Consider the following 22,165-nt stretch of genomic DNA (forward strand, 5'->3'; position numbering starts at 1 on the left):
TTTTGATGTCTCACGACAGTAATCTTGTATTTGTATGCAATCGTTTAATGATGAAAAAAGGTTAATTACCTATTGAAGACTAACAAGAAAAATGTATTTCAAAAATTTCAAATGGACAAAATTTTCTAACAATTTAATATGAATAAACTTTCACAATATGCTTAATTAAAAGAAAAATAAAATTGTATAAAATTATAATTGTAATATTGTTACTGTCACCATTGATAAACATTAATTCTCCTTTATTTATAAAATATATTAAAATATTTCCAATCAATTTTTTTGGTCGTTGTTCAGGATTGGTTATGTTGGTATTTTTGTGCATTTAAAATAATTGCTATGAATTTTCTAAAATATATATAGAGTTAATTGATTAATAATCTCTTACAGTATATTAACCTTGTATTTGTGTGCAATCGTTTAATGATGAAAAAGGAAAAAGGTTGAAAAGTAACAAGAAAAATGCATTTCAAAAATTTCAAATGGACACAATTTTCTAACAATTTAATTTGTATAAAGTTTCAAAAAATGTTTATTTATAAGTAAATTAAAATTGTAATATTATTACTGTCACAATTGATAAATAATAAGTCAAAAATAAAATATATTAAAATATTTACAATCTATTTTTGGTACCGTAATTTGGCCGTTTAATTGTGCATTTAAAAAATACTATTTTTGTGCATTTAAAATAACTGACATGAATTTTCTAAAATATATATAGAGTTAATTGATTAATAATCTCTTATAGTATATTAATCTTGTATTTGTGTGCAATCGTTTAATGATGAAAAAATGTTATTACCTATTGAAGGCTAATAAGAAAAATGCATTTCAAAAATTTCACATGGACACAATTTTCTAACAATTTTATATGTATAAACTTTCACAAAATGTTTAATTAAAAGAAAATTAAAATTGTATAAAATTATAATTGTGATATTGTTACTGTCACCATTGATAAATATTAATGCTCCTTTATTTATAAAATGTATTAAAATAACATATTTCTAATCAATTTTTTTGGCAATGTTAATTTCGCCGTTGTTCAGGATTGGTTATGTTGGTATTTTCGTGCATTTAAAATAATTGCTATGAATTTCCTAAAATATATATAGAGTTAATTGATTAATAACCTCTTATAGTATATTAATCTTGTATTTGTGTGCAATCGTTTATTGAAGAAAAAAGGTTAATTGCCTATTGAAGACTAACAAGAAAAATGCATTTAAAATGGATACAAATTTCAGACTATTTAATTTGTATAAACTTTCACAATATGCTTAATTAAAAGAAAAATAAAATTGTATAAAATTATAATTGTAATATTGTTACTGTCACCATTGATAAACAATAATTATAATGATGATGCTATTTGCTTATTATTTGTTAGACAAATATTAAATGCTTTCCATTATCTCTTTTGTATAATGTTAACATTGGTCACAATCTATTTCTATTTGATTTGCATAAATTATCTGGTTGTTGAGATCTTGGAGTTTATTTAATGTAATGTTGCACGATTTGGTTAGAGTATGAAGTAAAAAACTGGATAATATGTAGCATGCACCATAGTAGTCAGAGGGAAGTCTATATGAGCTGGTTTTAATGTTCATTAAACATTAAAAATCTCTGGAAGCTAGACAAAAATATAAATAAACATGGATATACCATGTGGATAACAATGCAATTACTTGCATTGAAGAGAAAACCGCGATTTAAGATGCATGGATACTGTGAGATACGGCCGTCAGTCATCAGACTTGATGTGCAAACCGCATAAATATTTATGAAGTTTAGACTATGTGATGAAGTTTGAGGATGACAATGTCTACAAAGGAGATAAATGATTTTTTTTTCATATGCTCCATCCTAGGATAGCAGGTATATTGTTTTTGCCATTCCCTTGGTAACATATTTTTCGGGTTGTAATCAGAAATCAAAGCCGAAGGAAAGGTTTATTATTCGACTTTTTGACTTTTTAAAAATTAAAAATACTTTTTAGAAATTTTAGAAGCCGAATTTTCGATTCATTAAAATTTGGAAATATGAAAACCATTTCAGTTCTTCGAATGTAGATCTATAATCTGCATTAGATCTAATCTCATCCAAAGTAATAATCGGTGTAATCTATTGAATTTAGGAGAATTCTTGATGTTCAAAGCATAATGTAGGGTATCTACAATTCGGTCTTGCTCAAACTTTCGACCTTATTTGCTTACTTTCTTTAAGCCTATTTCTATAGTTATTCAATTTTATGGCAGTTAAGCTGTATATTTTTTTTTCTTTTTTGCCACACGGGAAATACTTCCTATTGCATGAAGTAGGAAGTTAAGTTGTCCACCATCAATCGAATATTAACATTTATTTATTTTGCTTTTTTATCTTCGTTTGACTTATACTTTCTTTGGTGGTTTACCATCGTTTCTCTTCTTATTGAATTTCAGAAATCCCAATTGGTGGCGTAGACGTACAACACTGGAGAGATGTCTAACCTTGGTGTCGATTTTCGCCTGTATTGCTGTGATTGGTTTAGTCGTGGGATTGACGTTTGTTTTACTCTCAAATCAAATGGCTGAAGGTAAATAAATAAAATGCAATTATTTTTAAATTGCTAGTTTAAGTTTACTTAGAGTTGGGGAAAATCTAGTTGGAGTTGGATTCAAGCCTTTTTCAAATGTCTGCTTCCAAAAGTTCCATTTTCAAATTACCCTGGAGTAAGATTCCAAATTATTAATAACAAAATTTTCAATATATGGTACATACTTTGAACAATGGTGATAAACACTTATGTTTAATAAAATTTCAAAATTATCCTTAGAAAGCGAGTTGGATTCAAGCTTTTTTCAAATGTCTGCTTCTAATAGAAAATTTTCATTTTCTAATTATCCTTGAGTAAAATTCCAAATTATTAATAAAAAACAAGTATATACAGCCGTAAGTTCGGCCAGGCCGAATCTTATGTACACTCAAAAAAAAGTGAACTCTCTATTTCACTAAAGCCATATTAACTTTATATTAGTTCATAGAATCATTATGTTTGGAAAAAGTTTATTTTAGTCAAATAATTTTTTGCGTATGTTAGTTAAATGAACTAAAAAACGGGAAAAAGTTATACACAAATAAAGCATAAAGATTTCCTAATTTAGTATTTCTTACAAAATAGTACATTATTTCTTTAAATTTGTAAATTTTACCAAAAATGTGTCCATCGTGAACTTCGTATGTCACTAAAGACATTCTTGCAATTTTGAACTCCAAGATTTCTCTTAAAACTACAAAATTTTCTTTAACTACTGAAAAAATTTAGTTATGTCTAATAAATTTTCTTGAATTTGTCGAAAAATATTTACTTATTTTTGCCATATCGGAGTGATGCCAGCGCTTGTAATACCGTTTAGTTAAATTTTTCTAAAAAAGTTCTAAATTTTCTAAAATTAATCGAAAGTTATCTTTCCTGGTGGGTTCACTGTTTTTTCAGTGTACCCTCCACCATGGATTGCGTAGAAACTTCTACGAAAGACTGTCATCCACAAATTTCAACTCACTCGGATGAAATTTGCTCCTCCAAGAGGCTCCAAAACCAAATCTCGGGATGGGTTTATATGGGGGCTCTAAATGATTATGCCACTTTTGATATGGGCCACTTTTGGCATGGTTGTTAAATATCATATACTACCACCACGTACCAAATTTCAACCAGATCGGATGAATTTTGCTTCTCCAAAAGGCACCGGAGGTCAAATCTGGCGATCGGTTTATATGGGAGCTATATGTAATTATGGACTGATAGGAACCAATTCCTGCATGGTTGTTGGATACCATATACTAACATCACGTACCAAATTTCAACCGAATGGGAAGAATTTTGCTCTTCCAAGATGCTCCGGAGGTCAAATCTGGGCATCGGTTTATATGGGACCTATATATAATTATGGACAGATATCGACCAATTTTTGCATGGGTGTTTGAGGCCATATATTAACATCACGTACCAAATTTCAACTGAATCAGATGAATTTCGGTATTCCAAGAGACTCCGGAGGTCAAATCTGGTGATCGGTTTATATGGGGGCTATATATAATTATGGACCGATATGGACCAATTTTTACATGGTCATTAGAGACCATATACTAACATCATGTACCAAATTTCAGCCGGATCGGATGAAATTTGTTTCTCTTAGAGGGTCTGCAAGCCAAATTGGGGGATCGGTTTATATGGGGGCTATATATAATTATGGACCGATGTGGACCAATTTTTGCATGGTTATTAGAGACTATACACTAACACCATGTACCACATTTCAGCCGCATCGGATGAAATTTGCTTCTCTTAGAGGCCTCGCAAGCCAAATTTGGGGGTCCGTTTATATGGGGGCTATACGTAAAAGTGGACCGATATGGCCCATTTGCAATACCATCCGACCTACATCAATAACAACTACTTGTGCCAAGTTTCAAGTCGATAGCTTGTTTCGTTCGGAAGTTAGCGTGATTTCAACAGACGGACGGACGGACGGACATGCTCAGATCGACTCAGAATTTCACCACGACCCAGAATATATATACTTTATGGGGTCTTAGATCAATATTTTGATGTGTTACAAACGGAATGACAAAGTTAATATACCTCCCATCCTATGGTGGAAGGTATAAAAAATTCTAATATTTTTTAACATCTATGAAAGTGCCTTATAAAATAAAAAAATCAACCAAATCTAGGGGATCTTCTTTAAGTGCTCGGATTAAGCGATATCTTGAATTACTTATACAAATTCTATATAAATAAAATTTGTCCTTATTCCATAATTTTTTCCTCTGCAGAACTTTCACCCAACACTCCAACAAATCTACCTTTACATGGAGCAACTAATAAACCCACCCAAAATCAAGTTCCAGAGTCTACGCATAAAAAAGATGAACATACCAAAAAAGACTCCAATGTATGCCTGTCTACAGAATGTATTCATACAGCTTCGGCGGTATTGAGTAAAATGAAACCGGAAATAGAACCATGTGATGATTTCTATCGTTTTGCATGCGGTACCTATATTGAAGAGACTAATATTCCCGATGATAAGGTAGCTGTTAATACATTCTCCATTATATCGGATAAATTGCAAGAGCAATTGAAGGATATTGTTGCTGAACAACGGCCCGAAACTGATCCAAAACATTTCCGATTACCAAATGCTTTGTACAGAGCCTGTATGAATAAAAGTAAGAGATAAAAAAAAATAATTTTTCCTTTTCGAATTTAGAAATAATAATTAATTTTTTGAATTTATAGCTTTGATTGAATCGATGGGGGCTAAACCCATCAAGGATATTGCTGAAAAATTAGGTGGTTGGCCTGTTATTGTAGGAGATGCCTGGGATAGCGATAATTCTTGGACTTGGCATCAGACAGTGAAGAAATTCCGTCAAATGGGCTTTAGTATGGATTACATTGTGGATTTCTCCATTGGTGTAGACTTAAAGAATAGTACAAAACGCATTATCGATGTAAGTATGCTTTTAGGGGGTGACGTTTTTGTAGTATACCTTTGGGCGGTAACAAATTAGAACTTAGAAAAAAAATATTTTTGGTTTCAATCACGAAATTAATTCAACCAATTAATTTTTACTTGAAACTGCCTGAAGCAAGAAATTGATAATAAAAATATCTGACACCAGTTAAAACTTTAATTGATCCAATTAAAAATGTAATTAATTCAAGAAAGTTTTGTATTTTTTTTTTTAAATTTTGTGCTTCATTTAATCTTTAAATTTTTAATTTTTAAAATTTACAAATTCATTTAAAATGTTATTTGAAAAAAAAAATTGTTGATATTTTAACATAGGAAAGCCTTTTAATTATTTTTGTTAATTCAATATGAAAAATATTCAATTAATAGAATAATTGGTTGAATTAATTTTTAAATCCGAAAAAAATGGCAGAAAATAGTTAAGTCCATTTGTAACTTTTCAAAATTTTTTTTTTAAATTTTGTGCTTCATTTAATCTTTAAATTTTTAATTTTTAAAATTTACAAATTCATTTAAAATGTTATTTGAAAAAAAAAATTGTTAATATTTTAACATAGGAAAGCCTTTTAATTATTTTTGTTAATTCAATATGAAAAATATTCAATTAATAGAATAATTGATTGAATTAATTTTTGAATCCGAAAAAAACATGACAAAAAATAGTCCATTAAATGTTTAAAAAAAATTGGTAATTGGTACATTCATACTCTCTGTTAACATAGAAAAACCTTTCAATCAATGGGTTAATTAAATATTGAAAATATTCAATTAATAAATTAATTGGTTGAATTAAAATTTGGTAATTGGTATATTCATATTCTGTGTTAACATAGGAAAGCCTTTCAATTAATGGGTTAATTAAATATTAAAAATATTCAATTAATAAATTAATTGGTTGAATTAATTTTTGACCCAAAACAAATTCATTAACGAAATTAAATAAATAAATTAAATCGATTAACTTTTTAAATTATTTTATAATTGCGATATAATATTTTTTAATTAAAAAATTTATTGAGTCAATTAATCATTTCATTGATCTTTTGTTTCGAATTCAATTAAAATGTTAATTGAAAAAATAGTGTTGATATTTTTTGTGTGAATAATTGACATAGGAAAGCCTTAATGGTTTAATTGAATATGAAAAGTATTCAATTAATAAATTAATTAATTGAATTAATTTTTGATAAAAAAAAACTTCTTCACCGAAATTAATGAAATAAATTAAATCAATTAAAATTTTAAATTAATTTTATAATTGCTATAAAAATTTTTTTAAATAAAAAATTTAAAATTTAATTTCGGCCTCCACCATGGATTGCGTAGAAACTTCTACGAAAGACTGTCATCCACAATCGAATTACGAATCGTTATGGACTCTTGCACGGTGCTTAGAGAGCCAGAATTGAAATATGGGGGTCACTTATATGGGGGCTATATACACCGAAAAAAAAGTTAACTGTTTTATAGGAAGAATGAACTACCACGCACGAAAATTGAACTAAATTTTACTCCACATTTTGAGATTTCCACAAAGCGTTGTTAAAACCAGGAAATTTTAATGCCCTGTTGTACTTTTTAACTGCAGTTGACGAAATTACATCATCCCATCGAAGAAAAAATTAACTAAAAGTAAAGAAGAAAATCATTGGCGCCAAATAATGACCATTTTAACCATACGGTGTTCATTCTTACTATTTTTGGGAATCGTACGAAAATTTTCATTTGTTTTAGTTCATATTAAACTTATGTGTACGGTCATTGAACTTTATACTCATGTTTAGTTCATAAAATTTTTGAGACATACTTAAAAAAAGTAAGATTTGATTAAGCTGTAGAAAATTTCGATAAAAATAATAAAATTTAACTACAAGCAAATAATTTTTTTCCAATAAAAATAAGTTAAATTTAGCCTTAGTTTAACTACGGAAATTTTTTTCTGTGTACAATTATGAACTTCATATGGACCAATTTTTGTGTGATTGGGGATCTGTTTATCTGAGGGCTATATATAACTATAGACCGATATGGACCTAGATAGGCATGGTTGTTAACGGCCATATACTATCACAATGTACCAAATTTCAACTGACTCGGATGGAATTTGCTTCTCCAAGAGGCTCCAAAATCAAATCTCGGGATCAGTTTATATGGGGGCTATATATAATTATGGACTGACATGAACCAATACCTGCATGATTGTTAGAGACCATATACTAACACCACGTACTAAACTTCAATCAGATCGGATGAATTTTGCTCCTCCAAAAGGCACCGGAGGTCAAATCTGGGGATCGGTTTATATGGGGGCTATATATATAGTTAATTATGAACCGATATGGACCAATTCCTGCATGGTTATTAGATACCATATACTAACATCACGTACAAAATTTCAACTGATTCGGATGAATTTTGCTTTTCCAAGAGGCTCCGGAGGTCAAATCTGGGGATCGGTTTATATGGGGGATAAATATAATTATGGACCGATATGGAGCAATTCCCGCATGGTTGTTAAAGACTATATACTAACACCACGTACCAAATTTCAATCGAATCAGATAAATTTTGCTCTTCCACGGGGCTCCGGAGGTCAAATTTTAGGGATCGGTTTATATGAGGGCTATATATAATTATGGACCGATATGGACCAATTCCTGCATGGTTGTTAGAGACTATATACTAACACCACGTACCAAATTTCAATCGAATCGGATGAATTTTGTTCTTCCACGAGGCTCCGGAGTTCAAATCTGGGGATCGGTTTATATGGGGGCTATATATGATTATGGACCGATGTGGACCAATTTTTGCATGGTTATGGGAGACCGTATACTAACACAATTTACCAAATTTCAGACGGATCGGATGAAATTTGCTTCTCTTTGAGGCTCCGCAAACCAAATCTGGGGATAGATTTATATGGGGGCTATACGTAAATGTGAACCGATATGGTCCATTTGCAATACCATCTGACCTACATCAATAACAACTACTTGTACCAAGTTTCAAGTCGATAGGTTGTTTCGTTCGGAAGTTAGCGTGATTTCAACAGACGGACGGACGGACGGACATGCTTAGATCGACTCAGAATTTCACCACTAACCAGATATATACTTCATGGGGTCTTAGCGCAATATTTCGATGTGTTACAAACGGAATGACAAAGTTAATATACCCCCCATCCTATGGTGGAGGGTATAAAATTAATTGGATAAAAATATGTTTTCTGTGTACCTAAGATCATTAGGCATCCCTTTGATCCTATTTTCAATTTTTTTTCTTTTTTTTTTCTATAGCTGGATCAAGCCTCCATTGGTTTGAGTCGTGAATATTTAATCAAGGGCTTCAATGAGACTCTTGTAAAGGCCTACTATGAATATATGGTTGATATGGCTGTTCTTTTTGGAGCTGATAAAGACAAGGCCACTAAGGAATTAGGCGAGTCACTGCAATTCGAAATGGATTTGGCCAATGTAAGTAAAATCAGATTTTTTTAACATTCTGTGATTTTAAGAAATATTTTTCATACCATAGATCTCCTGGTCCAATGAACAAAGACGTGACTCTAATAAATTATATAATTTGCGAACAATTAAAGAAGTTCAAGAAGCTTATCCCTATGTCCAATGGTTGGACTATATCAATGCCCTACTTCCCAAAGGTCTCAGCGTCGAAGAAGATGAGGTTATCAATGTATCGGTACCCAGTTTTATGGAAGAATTGGGAGAGCTGTTACAACGCACTGATAAACGTACCATTGCCAATTATATGATGTGGCGTATTCATGCCTTCTCGGTGGCCTTTTTGTCAGAGGAATTCCGTAAGAGACAATTACAATATGCCACCGCCTTGACGGGACGTCAAGAGCAAGAGGCTCGTTGGAAGGAATGTGTAGACATTTCCTCAGGAAGGTAGGTTTTTGTTAGAAATTTCATGAGTTTTTGTTTGGTTTGGAGGAAATTTGCATGGGATGGATTTTTATTTAGAAATATGCATGTGAAGTAATTTCAATTTATTGATGTTTTCTTAATGGTTTTTGTTGTAGTTCATATGTCTTCAGTATGTAGTATGTATGTGTAAGCACATCGATGTATGTGTGTAAAAAATCCGTTTCCGTTTTCATTTCATTTAACCTCGTTTGTTTCTTGTTGTATGATCTTTGTGTATGTGTGTTAGTGTGTGTGGTAACGAACGTTCGTCGTGTTTGTTACGTTTCTCTAAGGATATGTGTATATGTTATTATTTCTTTTTCTTTTCTTTTTTTCTTTATATCTCTCTCTCCATACTCTTTTAGCGATGACGATGAAGATACGTAAGATAAAAAATATCATAAATATTTATTATCTATCTCACCCTTATCCATTGTTTTTGTTTGCGCTAATATGTTCAGTTGCATTTCTCGTTTTATTTTTTGTGCATTATCTATCGATCACTTGTTGAACTAATTTACACCATTTGCTTAACACAAATATTCGTTTTGTGGATTCTCATAAAAATTAATGATGCTTTTATGTTCATTAACGGAAACAATAATAATTCGATTTTTATTTCCTATCCATTTTATTGCTTCAGAATTTTTATTTAGGATGTTTATTTGAATCGATAAAAAAAATATTTTTTTTTTACATTTTTGTCTAACTATTTTTTTTAATATTAAAAATTTGTTCGCTTCAAAGTTGGGATGAACCTTGGCTTTATAAAAAGGACGCCTCAACTTGCTGAGTCAGCTATGGAAAAAAGTGTGTCATTCAGGGTATAGCACTCTAACTACATCTTGGGGTTTCTTTTGAAAATATCAGGAAGCAAGTTCGAGACATGCCAGTGAATATTTATTGCTAAATATTTTGTATACATTTTTGCTATGGTATTTTGCTATATAACGCCTATGAAAAACAAGCGAAATAGATCCGTATCGTTTCGTAAACACGGTTTCCACAGTTGGTAAAATTCTACCAAAAATGGTTTATTTTTGACTGTTTGGTAGATTGGTAAAATTTTTGATGTTTTGGTAGTTTTTGCAAAATCTTCCTCTCCAATTAAGAAGTACTTCAATCTTTCATATACAGAAAAAAATTTAAAAAAAAAATTCTAGAATTAGAATTTTGAGAAAATTTTCAATAGAAATAAAAGTTTGTGAAATTTTTCTACAGAAATAAAATTTTGTGAAATTTTTCTATAGAAATAAAATTTTGAAAAAATTTCTATAGCAATGGTTAGGTTAGGTTAGGTTAGGTGGCAGCCCGATGTATCAGGCTCACTTAGACTATTCAGTCCATTGTGATACCACATTGGTGAACTTCTCTCTTATCACTGAGTGCTGCCCGATTCCATGTTAAGCTCAATGACAAGGGACCTCCTTTTTATAGCCGAGTCCGAACGGCGTTCCACATTGCAGTGAAACCACTTAGAGAAGCTTTGAAACCCTCAGAAATGTCACCAGCATTACTGAGGTGGGATAATCCACCGCTGAAAAACTTTTTGGTGTTCGGTCGAAGCAGGAATCGAACCCACGACCTTGTGTATGCAAGGCGGGCATGCTAACCATTGCACCACGGTGGCTCCCTCTAGCAATAAAATTTTGTGCAAATTTTCTATAGAAATAAAATTTTGATAAAATTTTCTATAGAAATAAAATGTTGACAAAATTTTCTATAGAAATAAAATTTTGAAAACATTTTTTATAGAAATAAAAGTATGAGAAGCTTTTTTATATAAATAAAATTTTGTGAAAATTTTCTATAGAAATAAAATTTTGAAAAACATTTCTATAGAAATAAAATTTTGAGAAAATTTTCTATAGAAATAAAATTTTGAAAAAATTTTCTATAGAAATAAAATTATGTGATATTTTGTAGAATTTTTGATTTTTGGTAGAGTTTACAAAATCTTCCTCTTCCACTAAGATGTACTTAAATTTTCTATATACAGAAAACAATTTAGAGAAAAATTTCTATAGAAATAAAAATTTGAGAAATTTTGCAATAGAGATAAAACTTTGAGAAATTTGAGAATTTATATAAATAAAATTTTGTGAAAATTTTCTATAGAAATAAAATTTTGAAAAATTTTTCTATAGAAATAAAATGTTGACAAAAATTTCTATAGAAATAAAATTTTCACAAAACTTTCTATGGAAATAATTCTATAGAAATTTTTTAATCATTGTTGTTGTTTTGATTTCAGCTTAAAACCATGCATTGACTAAACTATAAGTGTAGCTTAACCAACAGAGGAAAATAAATAAAATTTTGACAAAATTTCTAAAAGAAATAAAATTTTGACAAAATTTCTAAAGAAATAAAATTTTGGACAAATTTTGCTATAGAAATAAAATTTTAGACAACATTTTCTATAGATATAAAATTTTGAGAAAAATTTTTTATAGAAATAAAAGTTTGTGAAATTTTTCTATAAAAATAAAATTTTGACAAAATTTTCTATAGAAATAATATTTTGTGAAATTTGGTAAAATGTTTGATGTTTTGGCAGAGTTTACAAAATATTCCTCTTCCACTAAGAAGTACTTCAATTTTCTATATACAGAAAACAATTTGGAGAAAATTTTCATTAGAAATAAAATTTTGAGAAATTTTTCTATAGAAATAAAATTATGTGAAAATTTTCTATAGAAATAAAATTTTGTGAAACTTTTCATTAGAAATAAAGTTTTGCCAAATTTTCTATAGAAATAAAATTTTGACAAAATTCTCTATAGAAATAAAATTTTGACAAAATTCTCTATAGAAATAAAATTTTGATAAAACTTTTATAGAAATAAAATTTTGACAAAATTCTCTATAGAAATAAAATTTTGATAAAATTCCTATAAAATAAAATTTTGACAAAATTTGTATAGAATAAAATTTTGACAAAATTTTCTATAGAAGTAAAATTTTGACAAAATTCTCCATAGAAATAAAATTTTGGACAACATTTTCTATAGGAATAAAATTTTGGACAAAATTTTCTATACAAATAAAATTTTGTGAAAATTTTCTATAGAAATAAAATGTTGACAACATTTTCTATAGAAATAAAATTTTGACAAAATTTTCTATAGAAGTAAAATTTTGACAAATTTTTCTATAGAAATAAAATTTTGACAAAATTTTCTATAGAAATAAAATTTTGGACAAAATTTTCGATAGGAATAAAATTTTGAACAAAATTTTCTATAGAAATAAAATTTTGTGAAAATTTTCTATAGAAATAAAATTTTGACAAATTTTTCTATAGAAATAAAATTTTGACAAATTTTTCTATAGAAATAAAATTTTGACAAAATTTTCTATAGAAATAAAAGTTTGTGAAATTTTTCTACAAAAATAAAATTTTGACAAAATTTTCTATAGAAATAACAGTTTGTGAAATTTGGTAAAATTTTTGATATTTTGGTAGAGTTTACAAAATCTTCCTCTTCCACTAAGAAGTACTTTAATTTTCTATATACAGAAAACAATTTGGAGAAAACTTTAATTAGAAATAAAATTTTTAGAAAATTTTAATTAGAAATAAAAATTTGACAACATTTTCGATAGAAGTAAAATTTTGACAAAATTTTCTATAGAAGTAAAATTTTGAAAAATTTTCTATAGAAGTAAAATTTTGAAAAATTTTCTATGGAAATAAAATTTTCACAAAATTTTCTATGGAAATAAAATTTTGACAAAATTTTCTATAGAAATAAAATTTTGACAAAATTCTCTATAGAAATAAAATTTTGATAAAATTTCTATAGAAATAAAATTTTGACAAAATTATCTATAGAAATAAAAATTTCACAAAATTTTCTATAAAATAAAATTTTGACAAAATTTCTATAGAATAAAATTTTCTATAGAAATAAAATTTTGACAAAATTTTCTATAGAAATAAAATTTTGGAAAAATTTTCTATACACTGAAAAAATATTGTCGTGAGGTCAAAGATTTCATGTCTTTCAAATACGAATACAAATTTTGCTTAGCATAGAAGATGCATTTTTCTAAAAAAAGTTATTGTCCTTGTCCAAAAGTCGATAAACTTTTCAATGAAGTCGTATTGTCCTTATAATTAAGTAATTTGACTTAAAAATGGGTATCTTAACATGAAAGACAAAATGTATAGGCTAAGGTCAACTTGACTTTAATAATTCAGAAAAATTCTTTAAATTTAATGAAATTGTCTTTAAATTTGTTGTCTTTTTGCATCTTGACTACAAAGCAAGAAATAGTTCAAATATAGGACATGTTTTTCAAAACTTTATTTTAAAGAAGTTTTTTACTTCAAACATAGCATAATTTCTACTGGAAGTCGAGTCCTAATTTGGAAAACAAAGTTGCCGTTAACTCGTTTTTAAAGGACTTTGATAGCATATGAAGAAAAAAAGCTGAGAAAGCGAAAAATTAAAATTTGCTTCCTAGAAGCAAGTACACAAAACCTAAATTTAAAAGAGAATTGTGTCTTAAAAGTATCCTTACTTGTATTCTCCGCTTCTTTGGCTCGGAATCAATACCAAATTTTTTAAAGTAAAGACAAAATCTTTGGAACCGAGTATGCTTTTTTTCAGTGTAGGAATAAAATTTTGGACAAAATTTTCTATAGAAATAAAATTTTGTGAAAATATTCTATAGAAATAAAATTTTGACAAAATTTTCTATAGAAGTAAAATTTTGACAAAATTCTCTATAGAAATAAAATTTTGATAAAATTTCTATAGAAATAAAATTTTGACAAAATTATCTATAGAAATAAAATTTTCACAAAATTTTCTATAAAATAAAATTTTGACAAAATTTCTATAGAATAAAATTTGGACAAAATTTTCTATAGAAATAAAATTTTGTAATGTTTTTGTATAGAAATAAAACTTTGACTTCAAATAGATTTTTTTTTAATTTTGGTAGATTTGTAATAAAATTATCTTCAAATTATGGTAAGTTATTTTTGGCACCAGTGGAAACCGTATTCGTTAGTCGATAAGTCTCCAATATAAATGAATGAAAAAGGTTTCATTTGGTTTGGAAAAAGTTTCATTTGATTTGAAAAAGGTTTCATTTGTTTTGGAAAAGGTTTCATTTGAATTGAAAATCTATAGATAAATCCATCCTTTGTAAAAAAAATCGATTTTTATTACTACACCCAATACGTACACGCACCACTTACTTATATAGAATCGAAGTGTTGGTTTATGATAGAATATGGTCAAATTCAGACTTTCTTTAGTGGTTTTATTAAGACCAAATATATTTACGGTAAAGTAAAAAAAATATAAATAAATTTCAAAATACGATAGTTTTCCTAAAAAAAAATGAGAATTGCAATGGTTATCCTAAATTGAAGTGTGTAAATTCTTGAGGGGTTGCTTCATTAAAATATTTGGGCTTGGAAATTTAATACCAAAATCCATCTAATCTTTAAATACAAGTCACCAGTTTTGCTGAGATTTAAATAATGTCTAGTTTTCTAAACTGAGATTTTTAAATTAAGGACAATAGCCCTAAATGTTTTCAGTGCGAAAGAAAAAAAATATTTTCCCTGGAAGATTTGTGTTATGCATTACAATATAATTTTAAGACGAATTGCATAGTCTTGGGTTGATAAAATCTTGGATGAAAATAGGCTGCTGCATTAAAACTTCGTTATTAGATAGAATCTACACCCAGAGAAGGAATATGATCACATCAAACATGTTTTAAGAGCAAAATGTTATATTTGGGTGGTGACCATGTAACATGGTTGGGTGGTGACCATGTAACATGGTTTTTCTCGGAAATCATGTATCTGATTTCGGCAAGCAGGTTATATTTGACGAGAAAATAACATTTTAGTGACAAACATGTTACATGGTCACCATACAAAAATAACATTTTGCTCTTGAAACATATTTGAGGTGATCATATTCCTTCTCTGCGTGTATGCCATTTTTTTAGCCTAAATAGAGGACAATTTTGTGACGGGTAAGGAATATTAAGATATAAAATTTCTGCTCTTTCTACTCCCTTCGATATCAACTGTAAGTTCTTGATTGATTAACTCATTAATTTACCATTTCTTACATTTGATGTTTTTAGTTGAAATACGTTTTATGTTCAGATCGAAATTGTTGATTTGTTATTTGTTTAATTCTTTACTACTTTTTTCGATATATGCAACAATTTTATTATTTCTTTTATGTTTACAGGGTTTTGGGTACGGAGAGTGAATTTTATGGGTATTTAATTTTATATATTTTTTTGAAATTAATATTAGTAAATTCTAAATATAGAAGAAAACCTTAGAATAGAATAGAAGAGTAGAATTCTAAAATAGAATAGAAGACTAGAAATATAAAATAGTTATAAAAATTATTTAATGAATCATAAAATCAACATCTTGGGTCTAAATCATGAATATTGCTAATAATAAATAAATAAATATCTTCAAATGTGGTAAATGTCTTCAGAATGCTTCTTCATTTCAAAATCATGTCCAATTCCAAAAATATGTTCTTTACACTTATTTAATATTTTCGACACATATACGATCACATGAACATTTTATCTAACATAGATTATGTCACTTCATTTTATATTCTGTAAATGTTTAAATTTGAAAATTGTACTAGAAATAAAATTTTGATAAAATTTTCTATAGAGATAAAATTTTGACAAAATTTTCTATAGAAATAAAATTTTGACAAAATTTTCTATAGAAATAAAATTTTGACAAAATTGTCTATAGAAATACAATGTTGACAAAATTTTCTTTAGAATAAAATTTTGACAAAATTTTCTGTAGAAATAAATTTTTGACAAAATTTTCTTTAGAAATAAAACTATGACAAAATTTTCTATAGAAATATTTGTTTGCTAGATTTATGGTAAAATTTTCTTCATGTTATGGTAGATTTTGTTTTCACGAGTGGTAAGCATGGTTACTACCTCCTCTAGAACCACCAAAATGTAAAAATTATTAAAAATTTCGTTGGGTGAAAAAGTCCCTACATTGTGCCCCTACGTCCCACAAGACGCTAATTATTAGAAAAAAAAAACCTAATAAAATTTTGATAAAATTTTCTATAGAAATAAAATTTTGATAACGTTTTCTAGAAATAAAATTTTGACAACATTTTCTATAGAAATAAAATTTTGACAATTTTTTTTTTACAGAAATAAAATTTTGACAAAATTTTCCATAGGAATAACATTTTGACAAAATTTTCTCTAAGAATAAAATTTTGACAAAATTTTCTATAGAAATAAAATTTTGACAAAATTTTCCCTAGGAATAAAATTTTGACAAAATCTTCTATAGAAATATTTGTTTGCTAGATTTATGGTAAATTTTTCTTCAAGTTATGGTTTAAAGTCAAACTTCGTTAATATTACTAATCTCTAAAGTTGAGTCAAAGAAATTTTTTCCTTGACACAAGGAACATTGTTTGCTATGACAATGAAAATGTTCATTAAGAAAGGTTTCGATATTTAATAGAAAAATGTCAACGATATTGTCTGTAAAAATCAAATTTCGACAAAATTTTTGATAACAAACAAATTTCGACAAAATATGTTCATTAATTATAAGAAAGGTTTCGATATTTAATAGAAAAATTTCAACGATATTGTCTGTAAAAATCAAATTTCGACAAAATTTTTGATAACAAACAAATTTCGACAAAATATTCTATTAAAAATAAAATTTTTACGAATTTCTCTATAAAAATCAAATTTCTACTAAGATCCTATGACAATCAAATTTCGACCAAATTTTCTATGAAAATAAAATTATTAAGATTTTTTTCAAAAAATAAAATCTCGACAACTTTTTCTAAAAAAAAAAAACAAATAAAATTTTAAGGAGATTTTTTATAAAATTAAAATTTCAACGAAATTTTCTATAAGAATTTAATTTTACGAAATTTAGTGGGCATTTTCTATAAAAATCAAATTTCGAGAAAAATCTTTGCATTAACGAAAAGTTTCAATGTAAATATGGAACAGTAGCGTTGACTTAATTTTAATGTCAAAACTCGTTAATATTACGAAGCTTCAAAATTGAGGCAAGTAATTTTTTCAATGAAACAAGATTTTTTTTTCACTGAGGAAATGACATTTTTCATTAATAGTAAGAACTGTAATAAAATAAATAAGACAAGCTATTTAGTAATAATAATTAAGACAACATAGGTAAAAAAAAACACATTTTTTCGCCTTTAATCATATAATATAAAGGGTGATTTGTTAAGAGCTTGATAACTTTTTAAAAAAAAAAAACGCATAAAATTTGCAAAATCTCATCGGTTCTTTATTTGAAACGTTAGATTGGTCCATGACATTTACTTTTTGAAGATAATTTCATTTAAATGTTGACCGCGGCTGCGTCTTAGGTGGTCCATTCGGAAAGTCCAATTTTGGGCAACTTTTTCGAGCATTTCGGCCGGAATAGCCCGAATTTCTTCGGAAATGTTGTCTTCCAAAGCTGGAATAGTTGCTGGCTTATTTCTGTAGACTTTAGACTTGACGTAGCCCCACAAAAAATAGTCTAAAGGCTTCAAATCGCATGATCTTGGTGGCCAACTTACCGGTCCATTTCTTGAGATGAATTGTTCTCCGAAGTTTTCCCTCAAAATGGCCATAGAATCGCGAGCTGTGTGGCATGTAGCGCCATCTTGTTGAAACCACATGTCAACCAAGTTCAGTTCTTCCATTTTTGGCAACAAAAAGTTTGTTAGCATCGAACGATAGCGATCGCCATTCACCGTAACGTTGCGTCCAACAGCATCTTTGAAAAAATACGGTCCAATGATTCCACCAGCGTACAAACCACACCAAACAGTGCATTTTTCGGGATGCATGGGCAGTTCTTGAACGGCTTCTGGTTGCTCTTCACTCCAAATGCGGCAATTTTGCTTATTTACGTAGCCATTCAACCAGAAATGAGCCTCATCGCTGAACAAAATTTGTCGATAAAAAAGCGGATTTTCTGCCAACTTTTCTAGGGCCCATTCACTGAAAATTCGACGTTGTGGCAGATCGTTCGTCTATTCATGATGAAATGTCAAAGCATACTGAGCATCTTTCTCTTTGACACCATGTCTGAAATCCCACGTGATCTGTCAAATACTAATGCATGAAAATCCTAACCTCAAAAGAATCACCCTTTATTTAGCAACTTCAATCAAGGTTTCAATTAAAAAAATTAATTGATCAATTGAATTACACAAATCACAATATCAAATCAAGAGAGAAGTTCACCAATGTGGTATCACCAATGGACTGAATAGTCTAAGTGAGCCTGATACATCGGGCTGCCACCTAACCTAATATCAAATCATTAACGTTTAAATTAAAAAAATATTTGATCAATATAAAAAATTAATAGATCCGATTAAAACATTGATTGCTACAATTACGTTTTGTGATTGGTTTTTGTTTTAATTAAAGAATTATTTAAATCAATGAAATTTTAAATTGAATTTTGTTTTTTAATTTAATCAAAATGTTAATGACAAAAATTATTGTGATATTTTTTTCTCTCTGTGTTCCTTAAAGACTGACCCACATACATATATATGTATATTTTGGTTAAAATATTCATAATTAAAATATTCACGTGTTTGTCTTCCCAGTAAAATTTCCATTCATGTCCCACTTGACACGTCCCCACATCAAGTGGAACAAAAAAATGTCAGAAATTGTCCATGATTTATGTTACAAAGCCATTAATCATTTTCATACAATTTTGGCAATATGATTTTTCCATTTCAAATGTAGCCTTTGTTTAACAATGGACAATTGAACGCATTCCATTACATTCCAATGAATTTTGCAAAATTAAAAATCAAAATAAGGTGACTGTATTTACCACAATCGAGGGACAATGTTAATTCGATTATTTAAAATTCCCAACACGTAAATAATGTCTTATGGTTGTTTTTAAATCCATCTTTTTTATGTAAATCCATATTCGTATAGCAAACGGTATTTAGCTTTATTCACACTTATTATTGGCTTATATACCAAATATTTAAAATTAGGGTTATATTATGAAAACAATTGCCCTTCGAATTCATATTCTTTACAATTAAGGTATCCATATACTTGTCTAACAATTTAAAAAAAATCTCACAACTTTGTAAACTAAACCTAATAACAATTGTTTTTATTTTATTTATTTTCATTTTAAAATAAAATAACTAAAACTCCTTTACCATAAATACCAAACAACACCGCCACCGCCACAACCATTCAATATTCAATTTTTATAAAAATCACACACCCCTTCTTAAATTTGCCAAACATCAATGTCGTTTTAATGTGAATGCAAAAATCCAAATTCTACTGAAATTATCATCCATTGGACTTCATAAAATTTCATAAAAATTTATTTTGCAAACCCCCTTTTGCTATCCAAAACCGCAATCCTTTAAAACAAAATATCATCCAATTCAAAAAAAAAAAAAATACCAAAAACAGCTTAGCCATCTCAGTGGGTTCCCTGTACGTGCGTAAATTCTTTAAAGAAGACTCCAAATCGAATGCTTTGGAAATGGTCAATAACATACGTGATGTCTTCAAACATATTTTGGATACTGTGTCTTGGATGGATGACAAGACTAAAGCGGAAGCTAAAAGGAAATTGGAACATATGGTAACCCACATTGGTTATCCCGATGAAATGTTGGATAATGAAAAATTGGCTGAATATTATCGTAAACTAGACATTGATGCCGATAAGTATTTTGAATCGTTCCTAAAGATGAATGTCTTCGGAACGGATTATTCCTTCAATAAGCTACGATTGCCTGTGAATAAAACCGATTGGATTCGTCATGCCCGCCCAGCTGTGGTGAATGCTTTCTACTCGGCCATTGAAAATAGTATACGTAAGTCTAATTTTTTTTTTAGAGAAAATGAAACATTTTTGATGCTAATTAATCTTTCCGTTTTATATTTCCAGAATTCCCTGCTGGTATTTTACAAGGTCATTTCTTTAATGCCCATCGTCCCAAGTATATGAATTATGGTGCCATCGGTTATGTTATTGGTCATGAAATTACTCATGGTTTTGATGATCAAGGTCGTACTTTTGATCTTGAGGGTAACTTGGTGGATTGGTGGGCCCCCGACACTCAGAAGGCCTATTTGGAAAAGGCCAAATGTATTATCGAACAATATGGCAACTTTACAGACAGACAAACTGGATTGAATGTGAGTATATGCATAATGTGATAATAAAGTGAAGCAAGAACTATGCAGCATATTTTGCATTAAATTTTAATTAATTAAAAAATAAAGCACATGAAATTTTCAAAAATATAATTTTGAAGAAACTTGAGGGAATTTTAGGTAAATCTATTTCCACAAAAGATAAAAATTCCACGAAATTTCTGTAAAAACAAGTTAAACGAACTTTTCTATAAAAATAAAATGTTGACAAAATGTTCTATAAAAATAAAATTTTGACAAAATTTTCTATAAAAATAAAATTTTGACAAAATTTTCTATAAAAATAAAATTTTGACAAAATTTTCTATAGAAATAAAAGTTTGACAAAATTTTCTATGAAAATAAAATTTTGACAAAATGTTCTATAAAATAAAATTTTGATAAATTTTCCTATAAAAATAAAATTTTGACAAAATTTTCTATAAAAATAAAATTTTGACAAAATTTTCTATAAAAATAAAATTTTTACAACATTTTCTATAAAAATAAAATTTTGACAAAATTTTCTATAAAAATAAAATGTTGACAAAATATTCTATAAAAATAAAATTTTGACAAAATTTTCTATAAAAATAAAATTTTGACAAAATTTTCTATAAAAATAAAATTTTGACAAAATTTTCTATAGAAATAAAAGTTTGACAAAATTTTCTATGAAAATAAAATTTTGACAAAATGTTCTATAAAATAAAATTTTGATAAATTTTCCTATAAAAATAAAATTTTGACAAAATTTTCTATAAAAATAAAATTTTGACAAAATTTTCTATAAAAATAAAATTTTGACGAATTTTTCATTAATAATACAATTTTGACAAAATTTCCTATAAAAATAAAATTTTTGCAATATGATCTATAAAAGAAATTTTGACAAAATTTTCTATAAACTTGTTTTTGGATGAAATTTTTTTTAACTAAATTTGGACGAATTTTTCAATAACAATAAAATTTTGACAAATATTTCTAAAAAAAATCAAACTTCGACAAAATTTCGTCGAAGTTTTCTAAAATAATCACGGAAATTCGACGAAATTAAAAAAAAAAAATTGGCGAAATTTTTATTAGAAATATATACTGTAGAAACCTTTTAATTATTAATTTTTCTATAAAACTAAAATGTTGACGAATATTTCTTTAATAATAAAATTTTGACAAAATTTTCTATGAAAATAAAATTTTGACAAAATGTTCTATAAAAATAAAATTTTGACAAAATTTTCTATAAAAATAAAATTTTGACAAAATTTTCTATAAAAATAAAATTTTGACAAAATTTTCTATAAAAATAAAATTTTGATAAAATTTTTTATAAAAATAAAATTTTGACAAAATTTTTTATAAAAATAACATTTTGATAAAATTTTCTATAAAAATAACATTTTGATAAAATTTTCTGTAATAATAAAATTTTGACAAAATTTTATATAGAAATAAAATTTTGAC

The 22,165-nt window shown here is 27.7% G+C and overlaps 1 protein-coding gene across 4 annotated transcripts in view; it reads left to right on the forward strand.

The window, feature by feature from the left end:
• Positions 1-22,165, forward strand: part of Nep2 (M13 family metallopeptidase neprilysin 2) — a 117,267-nt gene that overhangs the window by 89,543 nt on the left and 5,559 nt on the right. Inside the window, exons 3-11 of one of the 4 annotated variants that reach the window (XM_075289501.1) lie at positions 2,448-2,581; positions 4,828-5,223; positions 5,294-5,508; positions 8,831-9,007; positions 9,069-9,445; positions 9,829-9,846; positions 15,697-15,726; positions 19,970-20,379; positions 20,454-20,704. In XM_075289501.1, the coding sequence (XP_075145616.1) occupies positions 2,448-2,581; positions 4,828-5,223; positions 5,294-5,508; positions 8,831-9,007; positions 9,069-9,445; positions 9,829-9,846; positions 15,697-15,726; positions 19,970-20,379; positions 20,454-20,704 (2,008 nt within the window). The remainder of the gene's footprint in view (positions 1-2,447; positions 2,582-4,827; positions 5,224-5,293; positions 5,509-8,830; positions 9,008-9,068; positions 9,446-9,828; positions 9,847-15,696; positions 15,727-19,969; positions 20,380-20,453; positions 20,705-22,165) is intronic. The other 3 variants (XM_075289503.1, XM_075289502.1, XM_075289504.1) reach the window with 3 other exon arrangements.

The sequence above is a fragment of the Haematobia irritans genome, chromosome 1 (assembly GCF_050003625.1).
Source record: "Haematobia irritans isolate KBUSLIRL chromosome 1, ASM5000362v1, whole genome shotgun sequence".
Classification (NCBI taxonomy): Eukaryota; Metazoa; Arthropoda; class Insecta; order Diptera; family Muscidae; genus Haematobia; species Haematobia irritans.